Source organism: Folsomia candida, unplaced genomic scaffold (assembly GCF_002217175.1).
Source record: "Folsomia candida strain VU population unplaced genomic scaffold, ASM221717v1 Fcan01_Sc001, whole genome shotgun sequence".
In the NCBI taxonomy this organism is placed as follows: domain Eukaryota; kingdom Metazoa; phylum Arthropoda; class Collembola; order Entomobryomorpha; family Isotomidae; genus Folsomia; species Folsomia candida.
The window spans coordinates 9,642,050-9,664,908 of NW_019091193.1; the positions used below are offsets into that span (position 1 = coordinate 9,642,050).

Sequence of the window (22,859 nt, forward strand, 5' to 3'; positions counted from 1 at the left end):
AAACATGTGTATGTAAACCGTGTATTTGCAGATGTCACTCAAGCCATGCATTGCTTCCTTCAAGAATCCATGATTTTTGAAAAATTGACTCCGATCGAGATTTTGTCCGCCCTTTTAGCCGCAGTAACTCACGACTTGGGTGAGTTACTTTTATAATTTTGTTTTATTCAACTTTATCCCAACTATAAAAATACTGTGCAACTTTTTCATTTACAAAACAGCTTTTGCATATGCATTCCAAATAATCAGGTACTAAATTGCCCATTATTTTTTACGATGATGCCGACAGACCATCCTGGAGTGAACCAACCTTTCCTCGTAGCTACGTCCAATCATTTGGCAGCCTTGTACAAGGTAAGGTCACCAAAACGTCCGTTATTATAGTTTACTCTCGCACATCGTAATCGTAGTCCGTCAACCCTGCTTCCTGATTAATATTTGTCGTGATAATAAAGAGGACAGGAAACTGAACATTTATTATGGAGACGACGAACTAGAACAAAGACATATAACTCACTCTTAATTCAATCATTTGGAATTAACAATCATGTTTCCACAACAGTTGACACGGTCCAGATTTTAGTGGATCGATTTGTACGTCTTAATTAGTCTGGCTAACCCTTAGCGAAAGTGGGCGTTCAAATAGGTGCACACAAGCCTAATGTTTCATTCCATTTAGGACACGTAGGGACGTGTAGACCAAGTCGACATTCGTGGTGGTGTTCGTTAGTAGTTGTTCCGTTGTTAGTGCTATCCAGGTAATGAAACTAATAGAGACAAGCACGGAGGATTTAAGAATAAGGGAAATTGGATGAGGTGAAGTGGTGGGTTACCAATGTTGTAGATTTTTTAGGGGAGCACGAGATGAAGCTTTCTCCTTGTTAGAGAGAGAGAAAATACGGGTCAGGACAGAGAACGGCCCTCGCCCCGTTACTTGACAGTTACATTTTCTCGCATTCGAAATAATTCCAATCAGAAGTGTACATAGATAGGTCGTCGTCGTGGTTAGAGAGAAGTCTGGTGGTGTGTTCGTGGGGAGCTTATCCCTTGAATATCAATCCTTCTGTGTTCCTATTCTCCTGTTACATGAGACAGTTATCAATCTCTGTAGGAGAGCATTTTTCACGGAGACCTACATACCTACGTATGTATTATATACGTCTAGGGCCGTACATGCCTACTAGGTGATAAATGCGAGAATTCTCTCCCATTGCTCCCCAGTGAAAGCAGGGCACTGTGATTTCCCTCTCATCAGTCAGACATGAGCTTCATAGTCCGACCTGTACTTTTCTCATCCTAAATCCCATGTGTAACCCCAGTCATCCTTCCAAGTTCCACCTTCTAATTTCCGGTGAAGTTGGCTAATTTCAGGGGGGCTACGTGCACATGCTGAAATATGATTAAAAGAAGGGAGGTGCAATTTTACACCATAATAGACTTGAAATAACTAGTTATTTTCAGTAGTATCTCCCGTTATACATATAATCAATGCAGTATTCACAATAATTCTCAATTTTTTAGAGAATCCACAAGATAGCAGATTCACGAGTTCAGGCACTTTCACTTTTTGGCATGAGGTTCATCCCTAAACCAAGCTGTGTCGCAACCGAATGAGAACAAAGAAAATCGATTCGACATTTTTTGTTCAAATTTTTTACTTGGTCTCGTGCATCCAGCTTGAAGAAGCAGGAGGAAGTTAATAGAGCAAATCAAACTATATACAAATACTAGATATATGTAGACATACATATTTGTGTACATACGTACATATACGTTCCATGTACCAGCCTTCAATTCAACAAATAGACTTGCCACTATTCATGACGATTGCTTCAACCTCTTTCTCATGGATGAGTGGGAGTCAGCGGTGCAGAATGCAAAATGCAAATATTATTTAACTTGTTCGTCCAAGCTGCGGTGGTGAAAGAGCAAGTAAAACTTAGGATGGGTTGTAAAAGGAGGCCTGGCTGTGGGTCGACACAAATGTACATCACACGCGGAGAAAGTATAGGAGAAACTATAAGTATGTACAGATACATACACGTAGGACACTCATTTGCATATTACTGGTGGTTGATTTCGAACTCTAACTGCCAGTTGGCACAGCCCAATAATGATATGATGCTTATCAGAAAGGTTAAAATAGTTGGAATCAACGTTTAAAAAGTAAAAGGGCAGTTTGAATGCAGCATTATCCAATCTAACCATTACGCGTACCGATCATCATGCAAAGCACAAATTTACGGGTAGATAGTGGCAACATGAGCTTTCTCGGTCATCAGGACGTCTATGTGTCGTCGTCCTTTCCGCCTTCCGCGAAGTAATGTACATTGTAGTGGAAGTATAGGAGTCCGATGGATGTCCCCATCAGGTCATCGACATTACGTCGACATTCCCATCCCACAAGCAGCTGACTAAACGAAGTAGACTGGAACCAGGAGCAGAACAAGTGCCTGGTTCCAATGTTATGCCATCGTCAGTCCTGCTGGTGGTGAGCATTATACGTTTGTAGGCATGGTGGAAGAGTGGTTGGGGTGGCGAAAAGTGTATCATCTCATCGCTCTATATAAGGCAGGGTCCTCGTTCTAGTGTGCCGTTTGTGCTCCTACTACCTGCACGTGGATCGCAATGACGTAATCCACTTTCTCCTTCGTGCTCCTTTCTTCAAACTCGCTCGCTTTCTCCTAATTCTCTCATTTTCATCACAAACAGCACTCTGCATTGCTTTTAGGGGGTCCGTGGCTTAATATTTTTTGAGCTAATATCCCATTTCTCTACTCCTTGATTTCCTTTCACCACTAACCAACTAACCACGATCTTTAGCCAGTCCATTATTACTACATATTGCTCATGCTATGCTAATACAACACCTCTTTCTTACTCACCCCGCTACATGCACCTTTCTTCATACGTATGCATGTACATGGTTCTAGTTCACACGCAATTTGGTTCCTTGTCCTATTGGGACTGGAAAACTTTGGTGACCCTGGGTCGAAAATATTGTGTCATAAATGCCATGTATGAAATACATAGGATTTCGCCCAATGGATTTAGGAATAAAATATGCATGCATATCATGAAATCTTTCTGATTGGACCACTTAGCATTAAGCAAATGGTTGTACGTACTTATATGTGTGCCAGGAGGACTGCCATATGTACGAGCCGTTTTTCTGACGCATTTCCATTTTATTTGAGTTCTACTTGCATTTCATTAAGGCGTTACATGCATACATTATATTTTTATGATAGATATAGTCCGTTTTCGGTGAAATTTATTAATAATCGCGCGCATTAAAAAATGACAAATAGTGTGACGTAAAAGGTCACTGAAAATATTTATGTAAATGATAATCTTGCAACTTAAGCCATCCTTTTGAAATTATTTCAGAATTCTTCAGTTTTGGAGAATCATCACTGGAGGTCTGCCATGGGTTGTTTAAACGAAAGCGGAATGAGCCAAGTTCTGGGAGCAGATTTGGTAAAAGACGTGGAATGGAGGATTCGGGAGTTAGTTTTGGTAAGATTTTTATGCAGAAAATCGTCGAACTTTCTCATTTACTTTTAGGATTCTTTTGTCGTTCTATCAAGTTTAACTTTACTTTAATCTATTCTGATTCGTTGATGGCTAAAATAACTGTTACGACTCGGTCGGGTCTCTTGGTCAAGCTGACGTCTTCGACTACCACATGATTTCTCATGCTATGTTTATTTATTCCAGGCGACAGATATAACTCGCCAGAAGGAATTTTTGGATAAGCTCAAGGTAAACACTTATATGTCTTAATTATTATGAGCATTTCATGTACTTGATTGTGGGCTTGCTTGATGGGATGTCTCGTTTAGTCATATCATAATGGGTATGAAATTTTCTTGCAGGAATACCTTGATACAAATACTTTGGATATGAACTCGCCTGATGTTCGTCATTTTATTTTGCAAATTGCACTAAAATGTGCAGACATATGCAACCCTGCCCGACCCTGGGAAATATCGAGGAAGTGGAGTATGAAAGTTTGCGAAGAATTCTTTCGACAAGGTGACTACGAGCGACAGGTAATAATCAGCAACAACTATGCATGACTCCGTAACATTTAATTTATATTTCGTTTCATACAAAGAGATAATTAACTTTGTAATGGTATGTACTCTACGAAAAAACATTTTTTATATTTTATAGCTAAATCTGCCTGTTACATCACTCTGTGACAGATATTCTACCTCCGTCCCAAGAATACAAACAGGTATGAACCTAGCTCGTCCTTAAATATTTTATTTTTTTTTACTTTAATTATTGCAAGAAGCCGATTAGATAATACATACGTACCTTTTGGGTTCTATACTTCATAATTTTACAGGATTCTTCGACTACGTTGTGGAGCCATTGTTTAAAGAGTGGCATCGAATGCTAAATACAAAATTATCAACGAGAATGAGTGGAAATCTGAATGGGAATAGGCTCAAATGGCAGCAGCTTCTAAATGACGAGGAAACAAATGATACAAACACTGAAACTTCGGACAATGAAGAAACCGAAATACCTCAGCACAGCATAGAAGATTCGGATTCGCTGAATGTTAACGTGGCGAAAATAGCTGTGAGAAAGGAAGCACGCGAAAGAATATCGAGTCATGGTGGTCGCAGCGTTCACTTTGACATTGACACCAGGGTGACAGCAGCTAGTGACTCGGATCAAAGTGATGAAAATGAGGAGCAGGGTGACAAGGGAGGTGCAGGATTAGCAAAACCACAAGAAGTAGAATATCTGGGTATTCCACGACCTGATCGGAGACGACATTCCATTGCGACGGGTCTCATGGGAATCCAAGTTCCTTCTTCTCAGTTGCTCAACACAATGAGTGGAAGCAATTTGACTGTTGGTGATGTTGTTTCAACATCTCGCATGATGGGAATCACAGTAATCCGACGGGAGAGCTTACCCACCGGTAGTTTATTACCTGGTCGAGCTTTGCCTTCTAAAACAATTCTTCACTTGCAACGACTCAGTGGTGCTAGTGGGAAATCTGAGCCTGAGTCAGGTCATTCTCCAACTTCCGCAACTTCCCCTCGTGCAGACTCCGCAAGCCCTCCAGATTTGCCAATTTCACCAGGCAGATTAACACATGGGGAGAAAAGTAGTTGCAGTAGCACTAGCACGGTGGATGAGTTGCTTGATTTCACATACAGTCTTCCAGAACCAGGACGCAGTTCAAACAGCCCACGACGCTCCACCTTAGAAGCCACAGGTGATTACATAAATTTTTACGGGGAAAATGATAGTGCAAATGCCCCACTGGAATTACCACTGCTTGTAAATACTAACTACTTTATAATTGTCACCTATTTCAGACTTGGACGAGTTATGTCCTTCAACGAGCATTCTGTCCATGTCCCCAAGCGTTGCTCATGTAACTCTACAACATAGCATTGAAATAGATGAGCAGCGTCGTCACCTAATCCGCCAACAGACATGTCCTGTTGTTAGTGTTCATGCCGACGGTGGCAATTTCAACCGACCTCGCTTCTTATCTGCAGCAGCAGCTATCAGCCCCACTGCGGTGGCATCGTCAAGCATTATATCCCAACACCGACATAAAAATAAGAGCCCCGAGATTGGGGAGGAGGGAGCGGCTGGTGGCGGTGGAGGGAGATTGAGTGGAGGCAGCAGCAACGAAGGTTTGATGCAATGCTGTGAAGTTATCTCTGAAGAGACGGACAAGCAAAGTGGGAGTTCAGAAGAAGCAAGTCCATTAGAAATTTTTGTAAAGCAATTTCCTCATATTTCCGACGATAATGATGGCGAACCTCCACGAAGGGAAAGTGGTTCATGCATCTTTGAGTCAGAGTCGGAGTTTGCCAATTCTCAACAAAGCAATAAAGATGAAAGCTCAGAATCAGGAAATGTTCACGGAGACTCGAGTATGTTTTGTATAGGCTCAAGAGATAGAGATTCGTCTCTATATGATGAGGATGACGAAGATTGTCAAGATTGCGACGACGAGAATGATGGTGATGACATCGAGCATGAGCAAGTAGTGGTGGTGGACGATGATGATGATGATGATGATAGTTTTGAAGAACAAGTTGAAAAAGATTTTGATAGAATTCACATTAGTGGAAATAATCCGGAAGAAGAATCATCTAATACGGAGCATTTCGATTACGGCGAAAGGATTGATGAAATGTCCGATTGTCTGAAAACCTCATCACCAGCTACACAAGCTGGTGGCTCTTCCACTTTCACTCATGACAACTGCACACAAACAGACCCTTTGTCCGAGAAAGAGAATTTCAATCCAACGTCCTCATCATTTTTTTCTGGAGACGAGACCTCATTTTTAAATTCCTCTCCGACCGGAGGAATTTCTGACTCTGCAGGATCCAATTCAGTTGCGACATCCACAAGCAATAATAATCGCTTGGCCACACTTCTAATGTGGCGTAACAATCGGGTATGGAAAAGTCTGACGGAGGAAGAAGGGCCAGAAGGACATTCTTCCTGTGACATAGAACTCGAGGAACATATCCCAGGTTATTGTCGGAAATGGGACCTTCATCGTTTCGGTCAACAAACGACCCAGGTTGGACCTTAGTTTAAATTATATAATTATAATTATATCCGTGCAATTACACACTCAATTATGCACATGTATTTATTACAAAAACACATTGTGTTAGTACAACAAAACTTATTAAACTTAAATATCCTAGGGAGTCGTTGGGGTTTCTAGACTTCAAATAAGACGTGGATCGGCACCCACGAGTGGACCTTCACCGGGCAATAGAGGAGCTCAAGACAGACTCTCTGACCCAACTCAATACCATTCCCATTGCGGTTTTGACAATAACAATTTAAGCAGTGTTCCGCCATTTAGTGACACGTTTCGTAGAGGATCTGCAGCCTTGGACCCGCAATTGCGTCAAAGTATTACGTGTTAATTCGTATTTTTTGACACTGGTTATATGTTTAGACTTGTTGCATTACAATGTGTTTCCCAACTTTTGTATAGGCATTCTGCGACCAATTACACAAGCTAAGCCCAAATCGACCAATCCACGTGCTGCAGTTAGGCGTGGTTCTCTTCCAACCGAAGTGTCTTCAGGTGAGAGTTGAAACATAAAAATAATAAAATTTTAATTACAATGAAAATCTGCTAAAAATGATGGAAATATATTTACACATATGTACGTAAACATGTACATACGTATATGTATATACATATTCACACATGTACGTATATAGTACACATGGTTTATCTTCTCCATTTATTTCATATAGACTCGCAGGTTGCGTTGAAATGGATGCAACTTTTCCAATACAGTGAAGACGATAGTGCAATTTCAATGAAAAGACGTAGTTCCGGTGGGCCTGAGCTATTTGCTGCTGCTCAATCAAAACCCCCAGTATCCTGGAAAACACCCTTGTTGATAGAACGTTTCGAAAGTTGTGGAATGGCTGCAGAAACCCAGGGTGCATTTTGGCCTGGGAGAAGAAGAGGTTCACTTCCGGTCGAAGTTCGAATTGCGTCTTCAGTTTCCTGCTCATCTGAGTCTGAGTCTTCCGGTTCGTTTATTAATACTTATGAACTTTGCGTTTGAACTCTCTTGCAACTTTAATGATGGTTATAATATGGCGGTCGCTGGTGGTATAACATAATCTTGCTCACTTGCCTTATTTTATTTCTTACCATGATTTACAGCCGGGGATTCCAGCGACACATAACACATGGCACCGACTTGGCGTGGGTTCATTTCGACTGAAAAGTTCGCGTAGCACTACAACAGCTAAATGGATGGGTAGAAATAACGCAGTCATCATCCACACATCATCATCATCATTATAATAATGATAACCGTAATAATGTTAATGTCATCGTGATCAAAGAACGGGCTTGAGTGTTGAACAACAACAATAATGCTCAATAATTAATAATATAATGCACTCGATCTGGACTTTTAATAAAGCTGCACCTAAATACGCTGAGCATTAATAACTGCATTTTACCAATACGCTTATCTTTCTACACCGGTCATTGGCAATTTTTATCGTATTTCGTCCAGTCTCGAAATAGACTGCCAATAATATTTTAAAACATCGTGGTTTCGCAAGCGATGCAATGTTCTACCAAAGTATGTTCTGAAAAAAAATTCATTTATACAAAGTTGTCGTTGCATGGAATCATTATTTAACAAAGTGCATAGGGATTGCCGTTTGATCGAATCAAATGATTAGAAAACAGCGTATTATAAATTAAGATGGTAACTATTACATTAAATAGATACATGCATACAAAAGTAAAAGAGAGATTAATTAATCTTAAGCGACAGCAGCTGCAGGTAGTTTTAAACGAAATTATGTAATGTGTAAATTTCAGTTGTAATTTAATGTATATTTTAATAATAAATAACTTAGAGCCTACATATGTCGTATGACCTGTTAGTGTTTCTGCAAAGACGGACCTAAAATTGTTCAACAAACGAGGAATCTCGCGTCGAAATTATCCGAAAAAGCCAAATTACTTCTAACTGAAGTACAAATTCAATTTCGTTTATTGAATAATCACTTAAGAACAAGCAACAAATAATTTAAAATTTTGTTATGTATACCTATTCTCAACCAGTATAAATTATTCAATAATGTGCATATGTACATATATCTATGTAAATATATAAGTAAATCTAGTTAGTAACATTAAATTCTAGAGACAACAACATACCAACAACCATACCATGAGCTCTCGAACCAGGGTACTGTAAACTGTTTTATAAAATGGATGCAAATTTCCACTCGAGTTTCTAGAATGTAACAGCAAATGGGATTTATGTTGATTTTATGATTTAAACTACAAAGATTTTAAACAAACTGGTTGTGACCATGTTCATAAACATGTTTAGTTAAACATTTTCCATATTTTATACTTGTATTGACACAATAATACACTCGGTCTGTCATCATGATCCTGACGTGAAGATGAGACGATTTTAAGAGAAAAATAAATAAAATAGCACTTTACGTTTAATACCTTAATATTTGTATGTAAGTAATACCCATGTTAAAGCAATATCTGGAGGAGGTAACAAATCTTGGTAGGAATGTGAGGACAGAAGGTCACTGGAAAATAGATTACAAATTAATTATTTATACTTGATACACTACGCTTGTGCATGGAGCATAAAGATGCAACCTATTTATCAAACGTAGGATAAAGTTTACTGAAATAGAGGAGTAGACAAAGGACGATAGTTCCCTAGATAGACCACTTCCGTACATATGTACTTCCAGATTTTATTATCTGTATAATTGGTTTGCAATTATGATTAGTTACTAAAATTTAGTAAATGCTCACTTACCACACTTAATGGCATTGAGTATTAGTAAGTCAAGTCCCCAGTACTACGACAAAGTGGTTTTGTAAATATGAATGGAAGTATGTACACTGTTGTCCTTCATGCATCACTTATGTACATAATATGTAATTATATTGTATCCAATTTTGAACAATGTATATTGTGTAATATTAAATATATAAACATTTCTTTGTCAAAGAGTTTTATCAATCGCAATTTAGTGGCAATACGTTCGGAAGACAGTTGTTTTAACACTTAGAATTTTAATTAGTATATGTGGGAGACATTTTTAATTGTTTTTATACACCTTTACCAAATTATATCCTTCCTCGAATATCTTATAATCTTTGAATACATGTAGTAATAAATATAGTTATTCCAGGTCATTTGTCCATCTTGTAATATGTTTACTGACTGTTAGCTATACAGCATCATCATTAACCAGTAATCTTCAGGAGAATGTGCAGTTAATGTTGTTAAAACTTCCTGGTAATCGCATTATTTAAGAAATTTTGTACTGAAAAGAATGACTAAATGTCAATGAGGCCAGTGAGCTCATTTACATAGAATGACACTTGTAATAAAAAAAATGTGATGTGTGTACAGATATTGTTTTTATTTATATACGCATATCATCAATGATTTCATTTTGTTTTACAGCAAAGCATGACAGTCCTGCCTGCAACACATCTTGTTTGATATCATCTTATTCAAAAATTTAGAAATGACTAGCACAAACGTCTATGATCTAACTTCGTTCATTTCAAACGATAATCTTCAGGGATATTCCTAACTTGATGCATCATTGCTCAGGATCACTTCTATAGTCTAATAACTATTTAACAAATAACAAATCTTATGGTTTAATTATGACTGTGCCCGTCGGGTGACTTTCTCATGTGAAGTCTTTCCATATATTCTTTTTTTATCCTATCCCGATCTTCGGGCCTAGGAAGATGAGGTCTGATGCCCTCGGATCTTCGATAAGCTTTAATTTTTTTCTGGAAACAACAAAAAACATTAAATTTAACCACCAAGTATATATTAACAAATTAATATTATTGAACTACACTTTTGATAACCATTGGCTTACGTACCCAGAATTCTTGGCACGCCGTATAATTCGCAAAAGCCGCACTGCACTTATCCTTGTTAAAATTGTTTTCGGAAAGACATTTGTAGGACAACTTTTGTTCCTAAAATTGAAGAATAAATGCTTGAAAATTTTCCAGGATTCATATGCTATGAACATAGACTATAAACACCGTATACATAATAATCTATTATTAATAGACTTACCTTTAAACATGGATTTGTGAGTGAGCTTGTTTGATTCGATGCCGTCTCAATGATTAATTTTCGTTCTGCCTCATTCGTAGACGGAGGAAGATCACCTGGATTGCTGAACATGTTAAGGCATCAACTTGATGCCCTTAACCCTTCCCAACGAAATATACTATATTTAAAGAGCCAGGTCGCATTTATCTTTTATTTATTTTTTATTCTTGGACACCAAACTTGTATTTACATGCAAGGGAGTGCATGAACATTTTCTCAGCTCCTTCGCGCTACGGTTTATTCACTGCTGCGGGACCTTTGAGTAAAAAAAACACATGTGCGACGGCATCGGCAAGTACAACAACGTGTTCAACGTGTGTCTTGTTTCTTGGTGAAATTTTCTCCGGTGTTTGTTTTGTTTGGTTTAAAATACTTGGGATTCTGCTGTTTATAGTCCCACAGTTAAGGATAACCACATATGGACACATAACTATTTAAGTATGAGCACATCTTTGAAACGTCAATTAGCAGCGCTAGCTGCCCCCTCTTCATCTTTACTAGCTCCTGAGCGAAGGAGGAGTTCGATCATTTTTAGTGCGCAAGAGGCGGCGAAATATGACCGAGAGACTTTTTATCAAATAGGTAATTAATCACGAGTAGATTTTTAATTAATTCCGTCCGTAATTATGTGTTAGCTAGCTATGTGGTGTCATTACATATTATCATTTATTTCGTCATTTGTATGAAATGCTAATTCTGAATTCTTGCACATAACAATTAGGTCAAGATGGGCTCGCTGAATTGGTCTCAATCAATCCGGGCCTCTTCGAACCGTTTCTGGAGTCGATCCTATTTTCGGAAAGTTCTAAAAAGTATGAAAGGGTTATGGAAGACAATGAAACAAATGATCAACTGAATGAAATTATCAGCGAGTTTCTATTCGCTCTTCATCCCTACGTTATGATGAAAGCATCATTAAAATGTTTAGAGTGGTTGGTATACAGGTACGTACGGTTATGATTAGTTATGAATGACAATAATATCAAGTTACATATGAAATTGGTGCAAGTCCTTTTGTATGGTTTTGATGATTTTGTTTGATTATAGATTTCACATTGAACGATTTAATGTCAGCGAAATCCTCCAATGTGTGCTTCCGTATTATGACACAAAATCATTTGTCATGATCATACAGGTTAGAATAGTGTGATTTTTTTTAACTCTGATTGATTGGTCATTGGTAATTAATGGATATGTACCTCAACTTCGTGATTTATTAAAAAGGTGTTGGAGATTGAGAGATACCAAATGAACCAGGAATGGGAATGGCTAGTACCGTGCAAGAATAGTGGGGCACCGTTACGGAAAGCTGTATTATTTGACAATTGGAATTCAAAATTCCTCCTCTGGATGTTTTCTTCGTTTCAAAGAATTATGCACGTACGTATGCTTAACATGGTTTATCGATTAAACGTTTCCAAATTAATCAATAATTATTGCAATACCAAATTGATAAATATATTTGATACTTTAGGTACACAGGATGCAACCTGAAAATTTGAGGATTTTTCTGGGGTTCATGGCGTCGACAATTGTTGGACTTCTGAACAAACTTAAACATGATTTGGTTGCAAAACCAAATAAAGTTAATAGTAGAAAATTCATTTTACTGAATATTCTTAACCAAATTTTTGAACTTTTGAAAACTATTCGAAGCAACGAGGAGTATCAAAATTTAAAAAATAATGAAGAAATTTATTCAATGGCCTATGTTGTAATGTCCATGTTGGCAGTGTGTTGCCGAGAAATTCCTGGAATGACTGATGTGGTTGGGTCTGGATTGAAACAAATCTTTAAACTGATAATTGTGGTAAGCGCACTATATATGACACGAGAACTGGTCTGCTGATTAATATGCTTGTAGTTTTTTTTAATATGACCAATTAATTATCTATTTCCAGAATCGAGGAACAGTCCAAATAACCGAGACATTTTTGCTCATGAATTTAATGATTGACTTTTTAAATCGTAAATGGGAATTTAAGAATCCAACTACATTCAGCAATGCTTTGAAGGATATTTCAAAAGTTTCTCAAAATTGGGATTTGTCTAATTTGGCAACAAAACTAATTTTGTATAATATGGAGCAAGAAAAACTGTTGTCCCCACAAAAGGTTTTTACTTGGGTGGAGGAAATAGAGTTGGGTTTGGAAGAAAGAAGTGAACTATTAAGGTATTTACATTATATTGCAGTATAGTACATTTTATAATTTTTCTTGAATTAATTATCATCTTGATTACAACTACTTTAAATTTCAGACAAGTGTACCAAGGTTATGAAAAAGACAAATCTAAAAAGCGACAAGCTAAAATGTTTCTTGTTAGATTTGAGAAGCAATATCCGCTGGAATTTGAAATAGCAAGCGAAAAGTATCCATGTTTGGCAACGGACTTGACGAAATACAAAAAGAAAAAAGACTTTGTCGTTTTATCTGATCACTCGAGTCCCTTGGTGAGATCGAAAGGAGTTAAACAGCTCATTCGAAGTGCCGTGTACGGTACCGCAACAACCACTGACACGAAAACAAAATCGAAAATGACGACCCCCAAGCCTATGGTCTTGGACAAAAATCGAACAGCCGTCGCTTTGACCTCCAGATTTGCTGATGATGATGGCGATGTCTTGTTAGCTATATGGAAAACAAAGTTGGACAAACTTTTAAAGATTTTTTCCCCACATTCTCTAGTAGCTGGAATTGTAATGACGCTAAACAGGAACGTCTCTATAAAATCTAACAAGTTTGCGTTACAAAAGTTATGTGGAGTTGCTCGACTTACTGACAGTTCGACCACTCTACACAAGGAGGTATTTTAAAGGATAAAGATGAACGAATCAAAACGATATATATGAATTGTTCAGTTTTATGGATAAACACTCTTTTTCGTAGATCATGATAATCCTGGTGCCTTTCTTATTTCCCCGCAATGGAAAGCAACTGAAATTGGCACAAACAATTTTGAAAACTCCTTTTGCAGAACATCATCCATTTTTGCAGCAATATGCTCCCAGTAATCAAACTGATAAACATTAAATATGTATAAATATGATGTCGTTGAAGAACGAAAATGACGAATCGTATTTTTAAGACGCACGTAGTTCATACTAAAATAATATCAAATCTTATTGTTAGTGCGTCTTAAAAATACGATTCACTCTTTTCTTTATTCAATGACGATATGATGTATTTCTCGTGCAATGTATGTACTTCATTTATGGTTATTTTATATTTTTTTGCAGTTATTTCTCAAGAGAATCTCACGTTCCAAGAACTTTGCAAGGAGTCATATCGTTTGATTTCAATAGTGGACGATAAATACAAGCCTAATTTTATCTCTAAGCTAGAAACTGCAACTGAAACAACTTTTGCGTGTATTTTGCTACCATCTGAGGATCTACTTACGAAATTACTCCATATTGCTTCGAAGGTACACAAACATAATGTAATGTATTGAACAAAAATTCTCATCCGTACTTGGTTTGTATAGATGCCTTGTACCCGTTGCACGAGCTTCCCCACGACAAATGAAAACTTTTATAAATGTGTCAAACTAGCAGAAACCAGACACCAGCTAAGCTTTGAACTTGTTTTGACTGCACTTTATAAAGTACCGTGCAATGATTTTGATAAAATATATCAAGTCATAAAATTTGTATGGAAGAATTGCGAGCAAATTGAAAATCGTGAAGCTGGGATGAAATTTTTGCAAAAATACTTGAAGGTACATAAGACAAACTTTGAGTAGTAACACCATTTTATACACATTTTTGTTCTATTGCTCTACTGGTATATTGACATTTATATGTTATTGACAGCTATGCTTCGGTTCGGAATCTGAGCATTACAAGTTTTGGATTCAAGCGCTGATACAATCGGCTGAAATTGAAACTGAAAACAACGAATTTCTTCTTATTCGTTCAATTCAATTTACAACGTCTTTTATCAGTAACTTGAAACACATGGAAGGACTGCAGAAACAAGATAAAGGTCCTGATAAACCCCAGCCTACCAGGAGGGGTAGAAAAAGTATCTCCACGAATAAAAAATCCACGGAATACATCAGTTGTAGCGCCTGGAATCTGGTTGAAGTACTTTTGACTACTTGCATGTTGCATAAGTCACCTCGTGTCCGATGCTTCGCGTTGGAGAGCTTGAAGATGGTTAAAAACAAAATAAATGAACAGGATGTGATTCGTAATTTTGTAGAAGACCTTCTTCAATATGAGAACGAAATAAAAATAGATCCAGAGTAAGTATTATTTAAAAAAAAACAATTTGTTTGTGTAGAAAAACGATGAATATACTCTGTGATATGAAAATGATCAATTGGATTTCAGGCAACTGGTGAATGCAATGGCACACGTTCTTTCTGATTCAGAAAGCCTAATCAAGTCAGAAATTATTGCGTCCCTTAAGCGAGATGATTTAGCTGATATCAAGAAAATCGGACTGATTAATTTGTGTGCATCAATCTCAGGACAGGTTTGTTTGTCCCATTTTTGTATCTCATTGTCAGTGGTATTTATGTATGCATATATAATGGGTATCGTACTATTTCAGGTTTTCGAGGAGATCTATAGTGCAAATGCATTATTAGATTTTCACTCATCCTCACAATATATGTTAAAGTTGTTATCTTGTTACGATGGATCCTTTAACGAACGTCTACTGAACGATGTACTTACCTCCAAAGATGCAGCCCGTGTTGTTCTAAAACAAATTGACAAAACTGCTCATGATTCGTATGGTGCCACTGCCAAAAAGAAAATATTTAATATTTTGGTTGAAAAATCGCTGACTTGTAAATATCCCGAGGTAAGAATATAACAATAAATGTAATGAGTGCTGAACTATTTATAATACCGACAATAATGATTCTAGATTAAAGTTGCGGTATTACGTTGTGTTCGGAAGTGGACGTTGGATGCCTCTGTTGTTGCAACTGAGCTGACAAAGTGCCTAGAACTTGAGAAAAAATATGCAGTACCAGCTGTATCAAAGGCGTCTAACATATCAAAACCGGCGATAGAACCACAGAACGATTGGGTTGTTCGATCCGAGGTTGTTCTAGAGTTTATCCAGGGCAGGCAACAGCTCAAGAACAAGACTAAACTCATTCAACCCCTCTTCAAAATTTTGAAAAAGTAACAATGGGTTTTAATTTTAATTAATTCGTTTTTCGATTATTTTAAATTGTTTTGACGCTTATAACAATTAACTTCACTATTTGTCGTCCTGTTTTCTAGATGTATCACGTTAGAAGAACAGATGCCAGTAGAATATTTGAAACAGCTCGTTTTGACATCTCTTACACTTTGTTGTCAAGAAGAAGACACGCTTAATGCTGAACAGAGTAAAGGTATTCAAGATTTTATTTTGTTTTATTCATAACACTTACATACCAGGGAAAATATTTATTTTGTTGGTGTGCGTTGCGTTGTTGATTTTAATATCAACTTGTCGTTGATAATATCTTGTAATTATTTTCTAGATTTTGTTAGTTTTGACGTCCAAACAGTGATTGACTGTCTAAGATGTTCCAGAAATCCCCAAACGCATCATCACGCTCTGATTTTACTGAATTATGCAGCAAGCCGTTATCATGTGAGTTACAATTGATGGTAGTTTTAAATTTGTGGAATTAATATTGATATTGTCTTGATTTAGGAGCAAGTTTTGCACGGAATAATGAGCCTGTTCACATTTATGGGAAATTCAATCCTTCGTCAAGATGATGCATACAGCACTCAACTAATCCAGCAAACCGTTATGAATATAATTCCTGCACTGGCAAAGACCAACCAGGGGGATGCACATTTACTGAATGTTTCTGCTGGCATTTACCGAGTTTTTACTTCTGCAGTTCAAGATATTCCTGTTCATCGGAGACTCCCTGTATTCACCTCCTTAGTGCAAACACTAAATCCCGGAAAAACCATGTGGCAACTGTGCATAATATTAGTTGACAACGCTCTACAAAGAGATAGGAAACGGTAAGTCAAATAGAGAAAAATTAATTGGGGTTGAGGTTACATATAATTATAATTATTATTAATATAGTTCATATGCATGCATATCTTAGTTTAGTGAACTGTATAAAACTAGATAATCTTCTAATTTTTATTGACAGGAGTAACTTAAATGCCGACTTGGAACTTGCTGTTGATCTGGTATGGAAGTTTGGCCCACTAAGTGTGTCTCAGACAGTTGAACAAATCTACAATTTTTTGACGTCCCTTCCGGTTTTCATTAGTATGTTTGCACAATATTGTGTCTAATTTTATTTTATATTATAGTTATTAAAAATATATGCTAATTATAACATTAATTTTCCAGAAACCCCTGAATTAGAGCAGTTCAATCAGATGAAATTACGTCAAACGTCAATGGAAAGATCCGTATTGGATTTTGGACGAAAAGAATCCTTTAGAGATGTTCTCATTACAATCAATTTTACACTCGAATTAGTTGCTCAAATTTGTTCTAAAGTAAGTACTTCACAAACTAATCTAATCTTAATTTAGATGTAAATAGAGTACAAATTTTGCTTGCAAAAAATAATTATGTACTTAATGAACAGTTCTCTGACACCGAGAATGAAGATGTGGAGTATGACACGTTACTGGGAAAATGCTTGTTCTTTTCTAAAAAATCATCCGGATTAAATGAAGAGAAATTGTATCGCTTAATCGTACACAAGAATTTGGATGTGATTGACAAAATTAATGCAGCCCTGGATCCGTTGAAATTTATTGAAGCGGTGGCGTTGATATTGGTCAGGAATGATGCCACCGTAAAAAGAAAAGTTCTCGAAATGCTTAATCAACGTATTTTACAAAAGGTAAATTACTTCATGTCCTTCTTGCATAGTTGCATAATGATTAGTTAATTAACTTTCAAAAATACTATTTGTTAGGTTGAATGGTTTGGAGAACTTCATCATCTTTTGGAATTAGTTCCCCTTCTCATAGAAATTGCAAGCATTGAGGCCGAATCGGATGAGGCAACAACCCTTGTACAAACAGCATTTTTCTCCCTCAAGTTGCTTGCGAAGCATTTAGCCATTCAACATTCTGATGAATTTGTTAAAGTTTTTGACCTTGCGAGCAAAAATACCAACCACAGTAACAAACTGTTGAGGGCATCAGCAATCTTATGCTTAAGTGAACTATTTTGTCTGAAAAGCTTGATCCTGCCCAACCTAAATACTGTAACAACAGCAATTTTGAAGGCGTTTAAGGCATCGGCGAAACTTCAAATTTCTGGGAATGACAGCATACAACAACAAGAAGCCACACAAGATGGAATGGTTGATGACCCATCCAAAGCAACAGACGACGAAAATTCTTCAATGACTGCTCACCTACTCTGCATCAGCACAATGACATGCCTCAACAGAATGATTGAACATTTAGGCTCATTTGTGGGAATGAAATTTTTGCGTAAGGTTTTAATCGCTGTCCTTTCAATCAGCAACACATTTGGTGAAGGAGAAAAAGCTTGTCACCGGAAGAAAGTATTTGACTTAAAGTTGAAAGCACTGTTGAAAGTAATATCGTCCAAGATTCCAGTACGAAACATATTGATTCCCATCAGGGAAGCATTTGCTAAACTTCTCGATGAGCCCGCTGCTGCGATAATATTAATGAAGATGTTGAAAGATGCCCTATTGCAAACATCTAAACCAGATTTTATACTGTTTGCCGACAGCCTCACAGATGCGTTTATCGGAGGTTTTATGTCCATTCGGGAAAGTAGTGTGTGTTCTGATGTGGAAAAAGTTGAGGATTCTGTAATTGATTGTTTGATATCTGGAATGGTGCTGAAAATGACCGAGAGTCATTTTAGACCTCTCTATCACCGAATTTTTGACTGGGCTAAAGAGAATGAAAGCCGACTGGTCACATTTTATAGGTTTGCTTAAATAATTATTAGAAATATAATACTCCATGAAGTTAAGTTAAATATATGGTTAATATGCTCATGAATTGCAAATTAGGTTTAGTGCTGCATCTGCGGAACGTTTGAAGAGCCTATTCGTCACATTCGCTGGATACGTGATCAGCGAAGCGGTCCACGTCATGCACAAAAATGTGGATTTAGCCAAAGCAATTGTCAGCTTTTTTTATTTCATATTTTTAAACGACAAGGAAGGATTTGTTACTACAGATAGATTCAACTCTCTAGTTCAGCCCTTGCTAGATTTGGTATGTGTATAAAATGAAACTTATTTAAAATATACATTTCGTGTGGTTATAATTACTAAAATCTATTTATTAATAAAAAATAATTACAGGTCGAGTCCGAGTACGTATTGAGCGGAAAAATAACAATGTCGCAATTAAACGACTGCATTGTTCAACTAGCTGTGGCTACAAACGATCTCAACCGATGGCAGCATCTTATTGAACTTATCTCTGTAAAAGCAGGCCATTCAAATAAGGTCGTGCGACTTAACATTTTGACAACGCTAGAGGCGGCAGCGACCGAGTTAGCGAAGGACTTTCTTCCACTATTACCACCAGCAGTGCCTTTCTTAGCAGAACTTATGAATGACGATGACCCAGAGGTGGAGTCTGAAACCCAGAAATTGCTTCTCAAAATGGAAGAAATTGTCGGTGAACCCCTTCAGCCGTACTTTACAATGTAGAATTTGTTTGACGATAACTGTGATTTCGCGTAACATGCGATTGAATAGTATATGTTAATATTCGTTTGTTAAAATTTTAATTTTTGTTTTTTGTTCAGACAAATATTTATACGCCTTTTTGATTCAAGAATTAATAAATTTTTAGTTCGGGTTACTGTATCTTAAAGTATTCCTGTAAACCCTGGAGCCCATGAATTCCATAAAAGATTTGATTTTTTTACAAGCTCGTTCTGCTGGACGAGTTAAAAAGTTATTTCCAGCTATGATCATAGAACCTCGAGGTTTTTCCATTTCAATTTGAAACTCAGCTTCGGCTTTGGGGATAGCTATAAATAATTTACATAAACAAAAAAGACATTATAGCTCTCAAGTGGAAGAATTTATATCACTTATTGCTTCAAATTAATTCGTCTTACTTTTTGTTTCATTATTTAAAGTCACTAACACGAAGGTGTTTCTCGTTTCTTTGATTGCAATGCCTCTCAATCCAATGAAATCACGACAATTCGCATTGGTAACTTCAATATGAGCTCCATGCAAGTCTATTCGATTTAACTTCTGCTGAATATCCCCTGTACGATTTTCATTAATGTCTCTGAGTAAGATTATACATACAAATTAGTCATTTTTCTATTTAATGAAATTAAACGGATATCACGAAAGTAATATATTTTGTAAGTACTTTAGTAGTTCTGCAATGTAAGATTTCCATAATTTGTTTAGCATCACAAAACGCTCATATGACAGCCGGCGTGGTAGTGGTTTTATAATTGATCGCCGTTTGGATTTCTTGCTAGCTTTGTTATTCGAATTATTTTGTCTTGTGGCACTGAAAGTTTTTGTCGTTGTACTGCTGGAGGATCCACCGAGAACAAACGTCTGCATAATTATAAGAGTACATAAATATTAAGATGATTTACTTATAGTAAATATGTACAAGTTATTGCATACGCGTTTCAATGTTGACTCGACATCACGTTGCATGGTATTTGCATTTGGAAAGGATTTCTTAATGTATTCCAGTACCACGTCGTAATCCGCCTGGGTGATTGGCGTGTTATCCAAGATTCCGCTGGGTGAAAGTTTACTATACGTTGCTGACTGTTTATTAGCCATGGTTCGAGTGTGGTCTTATTTCCTATCAAAGCAGTATTTTTATATTGCAAGTTCCGTATCACAGTAATTCTGTACACCGAAATAAAGAACAATTGTGAAATCAAATATCTTTATGCAACTATGTAGAACAAAAAATTTATTATATGAACATTTTTCTACATCAAACTTTTCACTAATAATGAAATTAGGTCGAAAATAAAGAACTAACAGCACAACTACCCAATATTTCGTTAGAAATATGATCCCTTTATTTTTCTAAAATATAAATGCCAGGGCAAAAGTCTATATTTAGTCGTCAGAGAGGGATGATACGGATCAAATTGAACACGTTGAAGTCGTTTTAGATATATGTCGGTGGGAACACCAGCCAGGAACAAAGGTAACGCTTTTTTATCAATCAATTTGCTCATTGATTTTGCCTAAAATATTTCAAAGTATACGTTTAAAAGAAGCAATTATGAAACCATCGCAAATACTGGAACACAACCAATTGGCTTACTTTATCGTAATGTATGTGAGCATGTGACGCTATTTCATAAACGAGTTCCTTAATTTTCTCTGACTGCTTATTTCGGATGAAATCCTCTTGTGATAACCCATGTTTAATTAGCATATCTCTAGGGACAAGTACTCTCCTATTTTGAGCATTGTAAGGTATACTTCTAGCTGCAAAAAAACATTGAAACTGACATACCAGTTTATAACTTGTTTAGATCAATCCTTCGGTTCAAAGTTCAACCATGTATTGATTTGAAGATTTAATAGTTGGAAATGTTTATTAATGAAGTTTACTTTGTTGTTCATTGTATCTTAACATGCATATGAATGAACTTTTCGCTTCCGTTTTTATAATTGACATAAGTCAACTCCGAAAAATACTAAATGGCTATTACTTTCAAATTTAACTCAATTTTAACACGCATAAGAAAGGTACCCATAACCTCAATTTTAACTTGATTATTTTTATCACGTACTCCAAACATTTTACGTACCAAATGTTCCAAGACCAATCGCTTTCCCCAGGTGACTAGATGCGTGGTCTACATCGACATTCTTCACACCTAAGCACCCAAAGAAATTCAATGATCAAATAATAATCACTCGAGGTCGTCCCAATAACCTCTTCAATGTAAAAGCATAAACAAATCCGACCACACTGTACACAGACCTAAGATTTCAAAGGTTATGAACAAAATAGAGGTGACCGTTTGGTCGCAATATGCTTCCAAGTCTGAGAGATCAGTAAACGGCACGTCTGACATGAGCCTTTCTCGTCCATCCAATAAGTTCACCAACCATTTCTTGGATACATCATGTTCGAAAATGACCTAAACAACGGATACAGTATTTAAAACCATTTCCTTCAGCCCTCCACCGTTTACGCACGAACAATTGTGCATTTGAGAACATACTTTGCTCATTCCTAAGACTGTGGGCTGTCTTGGCACATTCTTATATGAAGAGTCAGCCTTTTTAGACAGATACAGTTGATTGACAGCCTCTCTCCAAAAGACAAGTCTGGACAACCCAATCTCTTTTTGGGACACTTGGTCCCGGATAATGGCCACTTCCGTGTTGAAAGCACGCACGGTCATCACCTTGGTGCGCAGGATGGGATCGGGAATGAGAAGGGTGCATAGGAACATCTCGTAATCATGTCGTCTAGCCGTCAGAGGACAGAAAAATACACGTTGAAATGTATGTACTTCAATGAATAGGTTATTCTTAGAGCTGATTAGATAGGGTGGCAGTCATACGAACTATAGTGCATTGCGGTATTTACAACTATTAATATGAACAAGAGACTACAAAATCATCTAAATCTAACTATTTCTATTTATAAAGCTGCATCACTTGACTGTTTTTACCTGACTAGGTCCGAGCAATATGAAGTAATAGAGGAATTGTGCGGCCCCTTCGTGGTTTTTGCGGTCGTAGATGACGACAGGGGTCTGACGAAACCAAGAGGGGTAGAGGTTCGGCTTAAAACTTGGAAAAACGAACTCATGTGAAAACTTTAGAGATAAAAAATTAACTAAAATTGACAATTTCAAGAAACATGTGAAAAATGAATGAATGTTGCCGTGAAGTTAGCGGGTAACACACTCGTACCTGAGTGAGACGACCACTCGTGGCCGGTGTTTCCCGTTATTGAGTGAAATCCCTTTATGATTCGCTACGTCTGTCTGTCTTTCTGTGACAGAAATTCTGTCTGTCTATTTGTCTGTTTGTAGTTTGTACGATAACTTTACTAAACTAATGAGTATGAGTCATGTATGACCCGCATGAGATGACCACTTGAAATTCGGACAAGCTTTTCAGTCAATGTACAATTTCGATTGGCAATGTAGGTCACAAGGCGTTATTTCATAATTTTTTGAAGCTGAACATCAGTTAGGACTAAAATCG

General features: G+C 37.0%; 5 protein-coding genes across 9 annotated transcripts in view; 2 read left to right on the forward strand and 3 right to left on the reverse strand.

Annotated features, from left to right (window-relative positions):
* LOC110842028 overlaps positions 1-9,952 on the forward strand; it is a 51,981-nt gene extending 42,029 nt beyond the window's left edge. For all 4 annotated transcript variants that reach the window (XM_035846112.1, XM_022087734.2, XM_035846113.1 and 1 more), the window contains 12 exons: positions 32-139; positions 290-354; positions 3,391-3,519; positions 3,721-3,765; positions 3,879-4,055; positions 4,180-4,243; positions 4,358-5,245; positions 5,349-6,580; positions 6,711-6,924; positions 7,010-7,102; positions 7,279-7,563; positions 7,700-9,952. In XM_035846112.1, coding sequence (XP_035702005.1) covers positions 32-139; positions 290-354; positions 3,391-3,519; positions 3,721-3,765; positions 3,879-4,055; positions 4,180-4,243; positions 4,358-5,245; positions 5,349-6,580; positions 6,711-6,924; positions 7,010-7,102; positions 7,279-7,563; positions 7,700-7,722 — 3,323 coding nt within the window. In that variant the 3' untranslated portion in view covers positions 7,723-9,952. The remainder of the gene's footprint in view (positions 1-31; positions 140-289; positions 355-3,390; positions 3,520-3,720; positions 3,766-3,878; positions 4,056-4,179; positions 4,244-4,357; positions 5,246-5,348; positions 6,581-6,710; positions 6,925-7,009; positions 7,103-7,278; positions 7,564-7,699) is intronic.
* Positions 9,943-10,921, reverse strand: LOC110855273 (coiled-coil-helix-coiled-coil-helix domain-containing protein 7). The gene is made up of 3 exons (XM_022103693.2): positions 10,647-10,921; positions 10,445-10,543; positions 9,943-10,348 (listed from the first exon to the last, which is right to left on the reverse strand). Exons 1-3 carry the CDS (start codon positions 10,755-10,757, stop codon positions 10,211-10,213), a joined length of 348 nt encoding a protein of 115 aa, XP_021959385.1. The 5' UTR covers positions 10,758-10,921; the 3' UTR covers positions 9,943-10,210.
* Positions 10,922-10,981: 60 nt separating this feature from the next.
* On the forward strand, positions 10,982-19,493 carry LOC110847280 (HEAT repeat-containing protein 1). The gene is made up of 23 exons (XM_022094203.2): positions 10,982-11,267; positions 11,407-11,629; positions 11,733-11,820; positions 11,910-12,065; positions 12,160-12,495; positions 12,587-12,858; positions 12,945-13,491; positions 13,574-13,694; positions 13,924-14,111; positions 14,172-14,405; positions 14,500-14,933; positions 15,022-15,166; positions 15,245-15,499; positions 15,566-15,828; positions 15,931-16,043; positions 16,176-16,288; positions 16,352-16,677; positions 16,815-16,936; positions 17,021-17,172; positions 17,265-17,525; positions 17,601-18,598; positions 18,684-18,891; positions 18,981-19,493. Exons 1-23 carry the CDS (start codon positions 11,126-11,128, stop codon positions 19,332-19,334), a joined length of 6,051 nt encoding a protein of 2,016 aa, XP_021949895.1. The 5' UTR covers positions 10,982-11,125; the 3' UTR covers positions 19,335-19,493.
* LOC110847301 (probable ribonuclease P protein subunit 1) lies at positions 19,395-20,800 on the reverse strand. Of its 2 annotated transcripts, none has more exons than XM_022094225.2 (5): positions 20,659-20,800; positions 20,286-20,472; positions 20,017-20,213; positions 19,751-19,929; positions 19,395-19,660 (listed from the first exon to the last, which is right to left on the reverse strand). In XM_022094225.2, exons 2-5 carry the CDS (start codon positions 20,448-20,450, stop codon positions 19,476-19,478), a joined length of 726 nt encoding a protein of 241 aa, XP_021949917.1. In that variant the 5' UTR covers positions 20,451-20,472; positions 20,659-20,800; the 3' UTR covers positions 19,395-19,475. The 2 variants fall into 2 exon arrangements, with proteins under 2 accessions (XP_021949917.1, XP_035702008.1); XM_035846115.1 differs by having other exon boundaries at positions 20,286-20,519; positions 20,659-20,794.
* Positions 20,559-22,573, reverse strand: LOC110847290 (NADH dehydrogenase (ubiquinone) complex I, assembly factor 6). Its single transcript, XM_022094214.2, has 6 exons — positions 22,319-22,573; positions 21,863-22,112; positions 21,619-21,778; positions 21,443-21,511; positions 20,950-21,116; positions 20,559-20,869 (listed from the first exon to the last, which is right to left on the reverse strand). Exons 1-6 carry the CDS (start codon positions 22,456-22,458, stop codon positions 20,681-20,683), a joined length of 975 nt encoding a protein of 324 aa, XP_021949906.1. The 5' UTR covers positions 22,459-22,573; the 3' UTR covers positions 20,559-20,680.
* Positions 22,574-22,859: the final 286 nt, after the last annotated feature.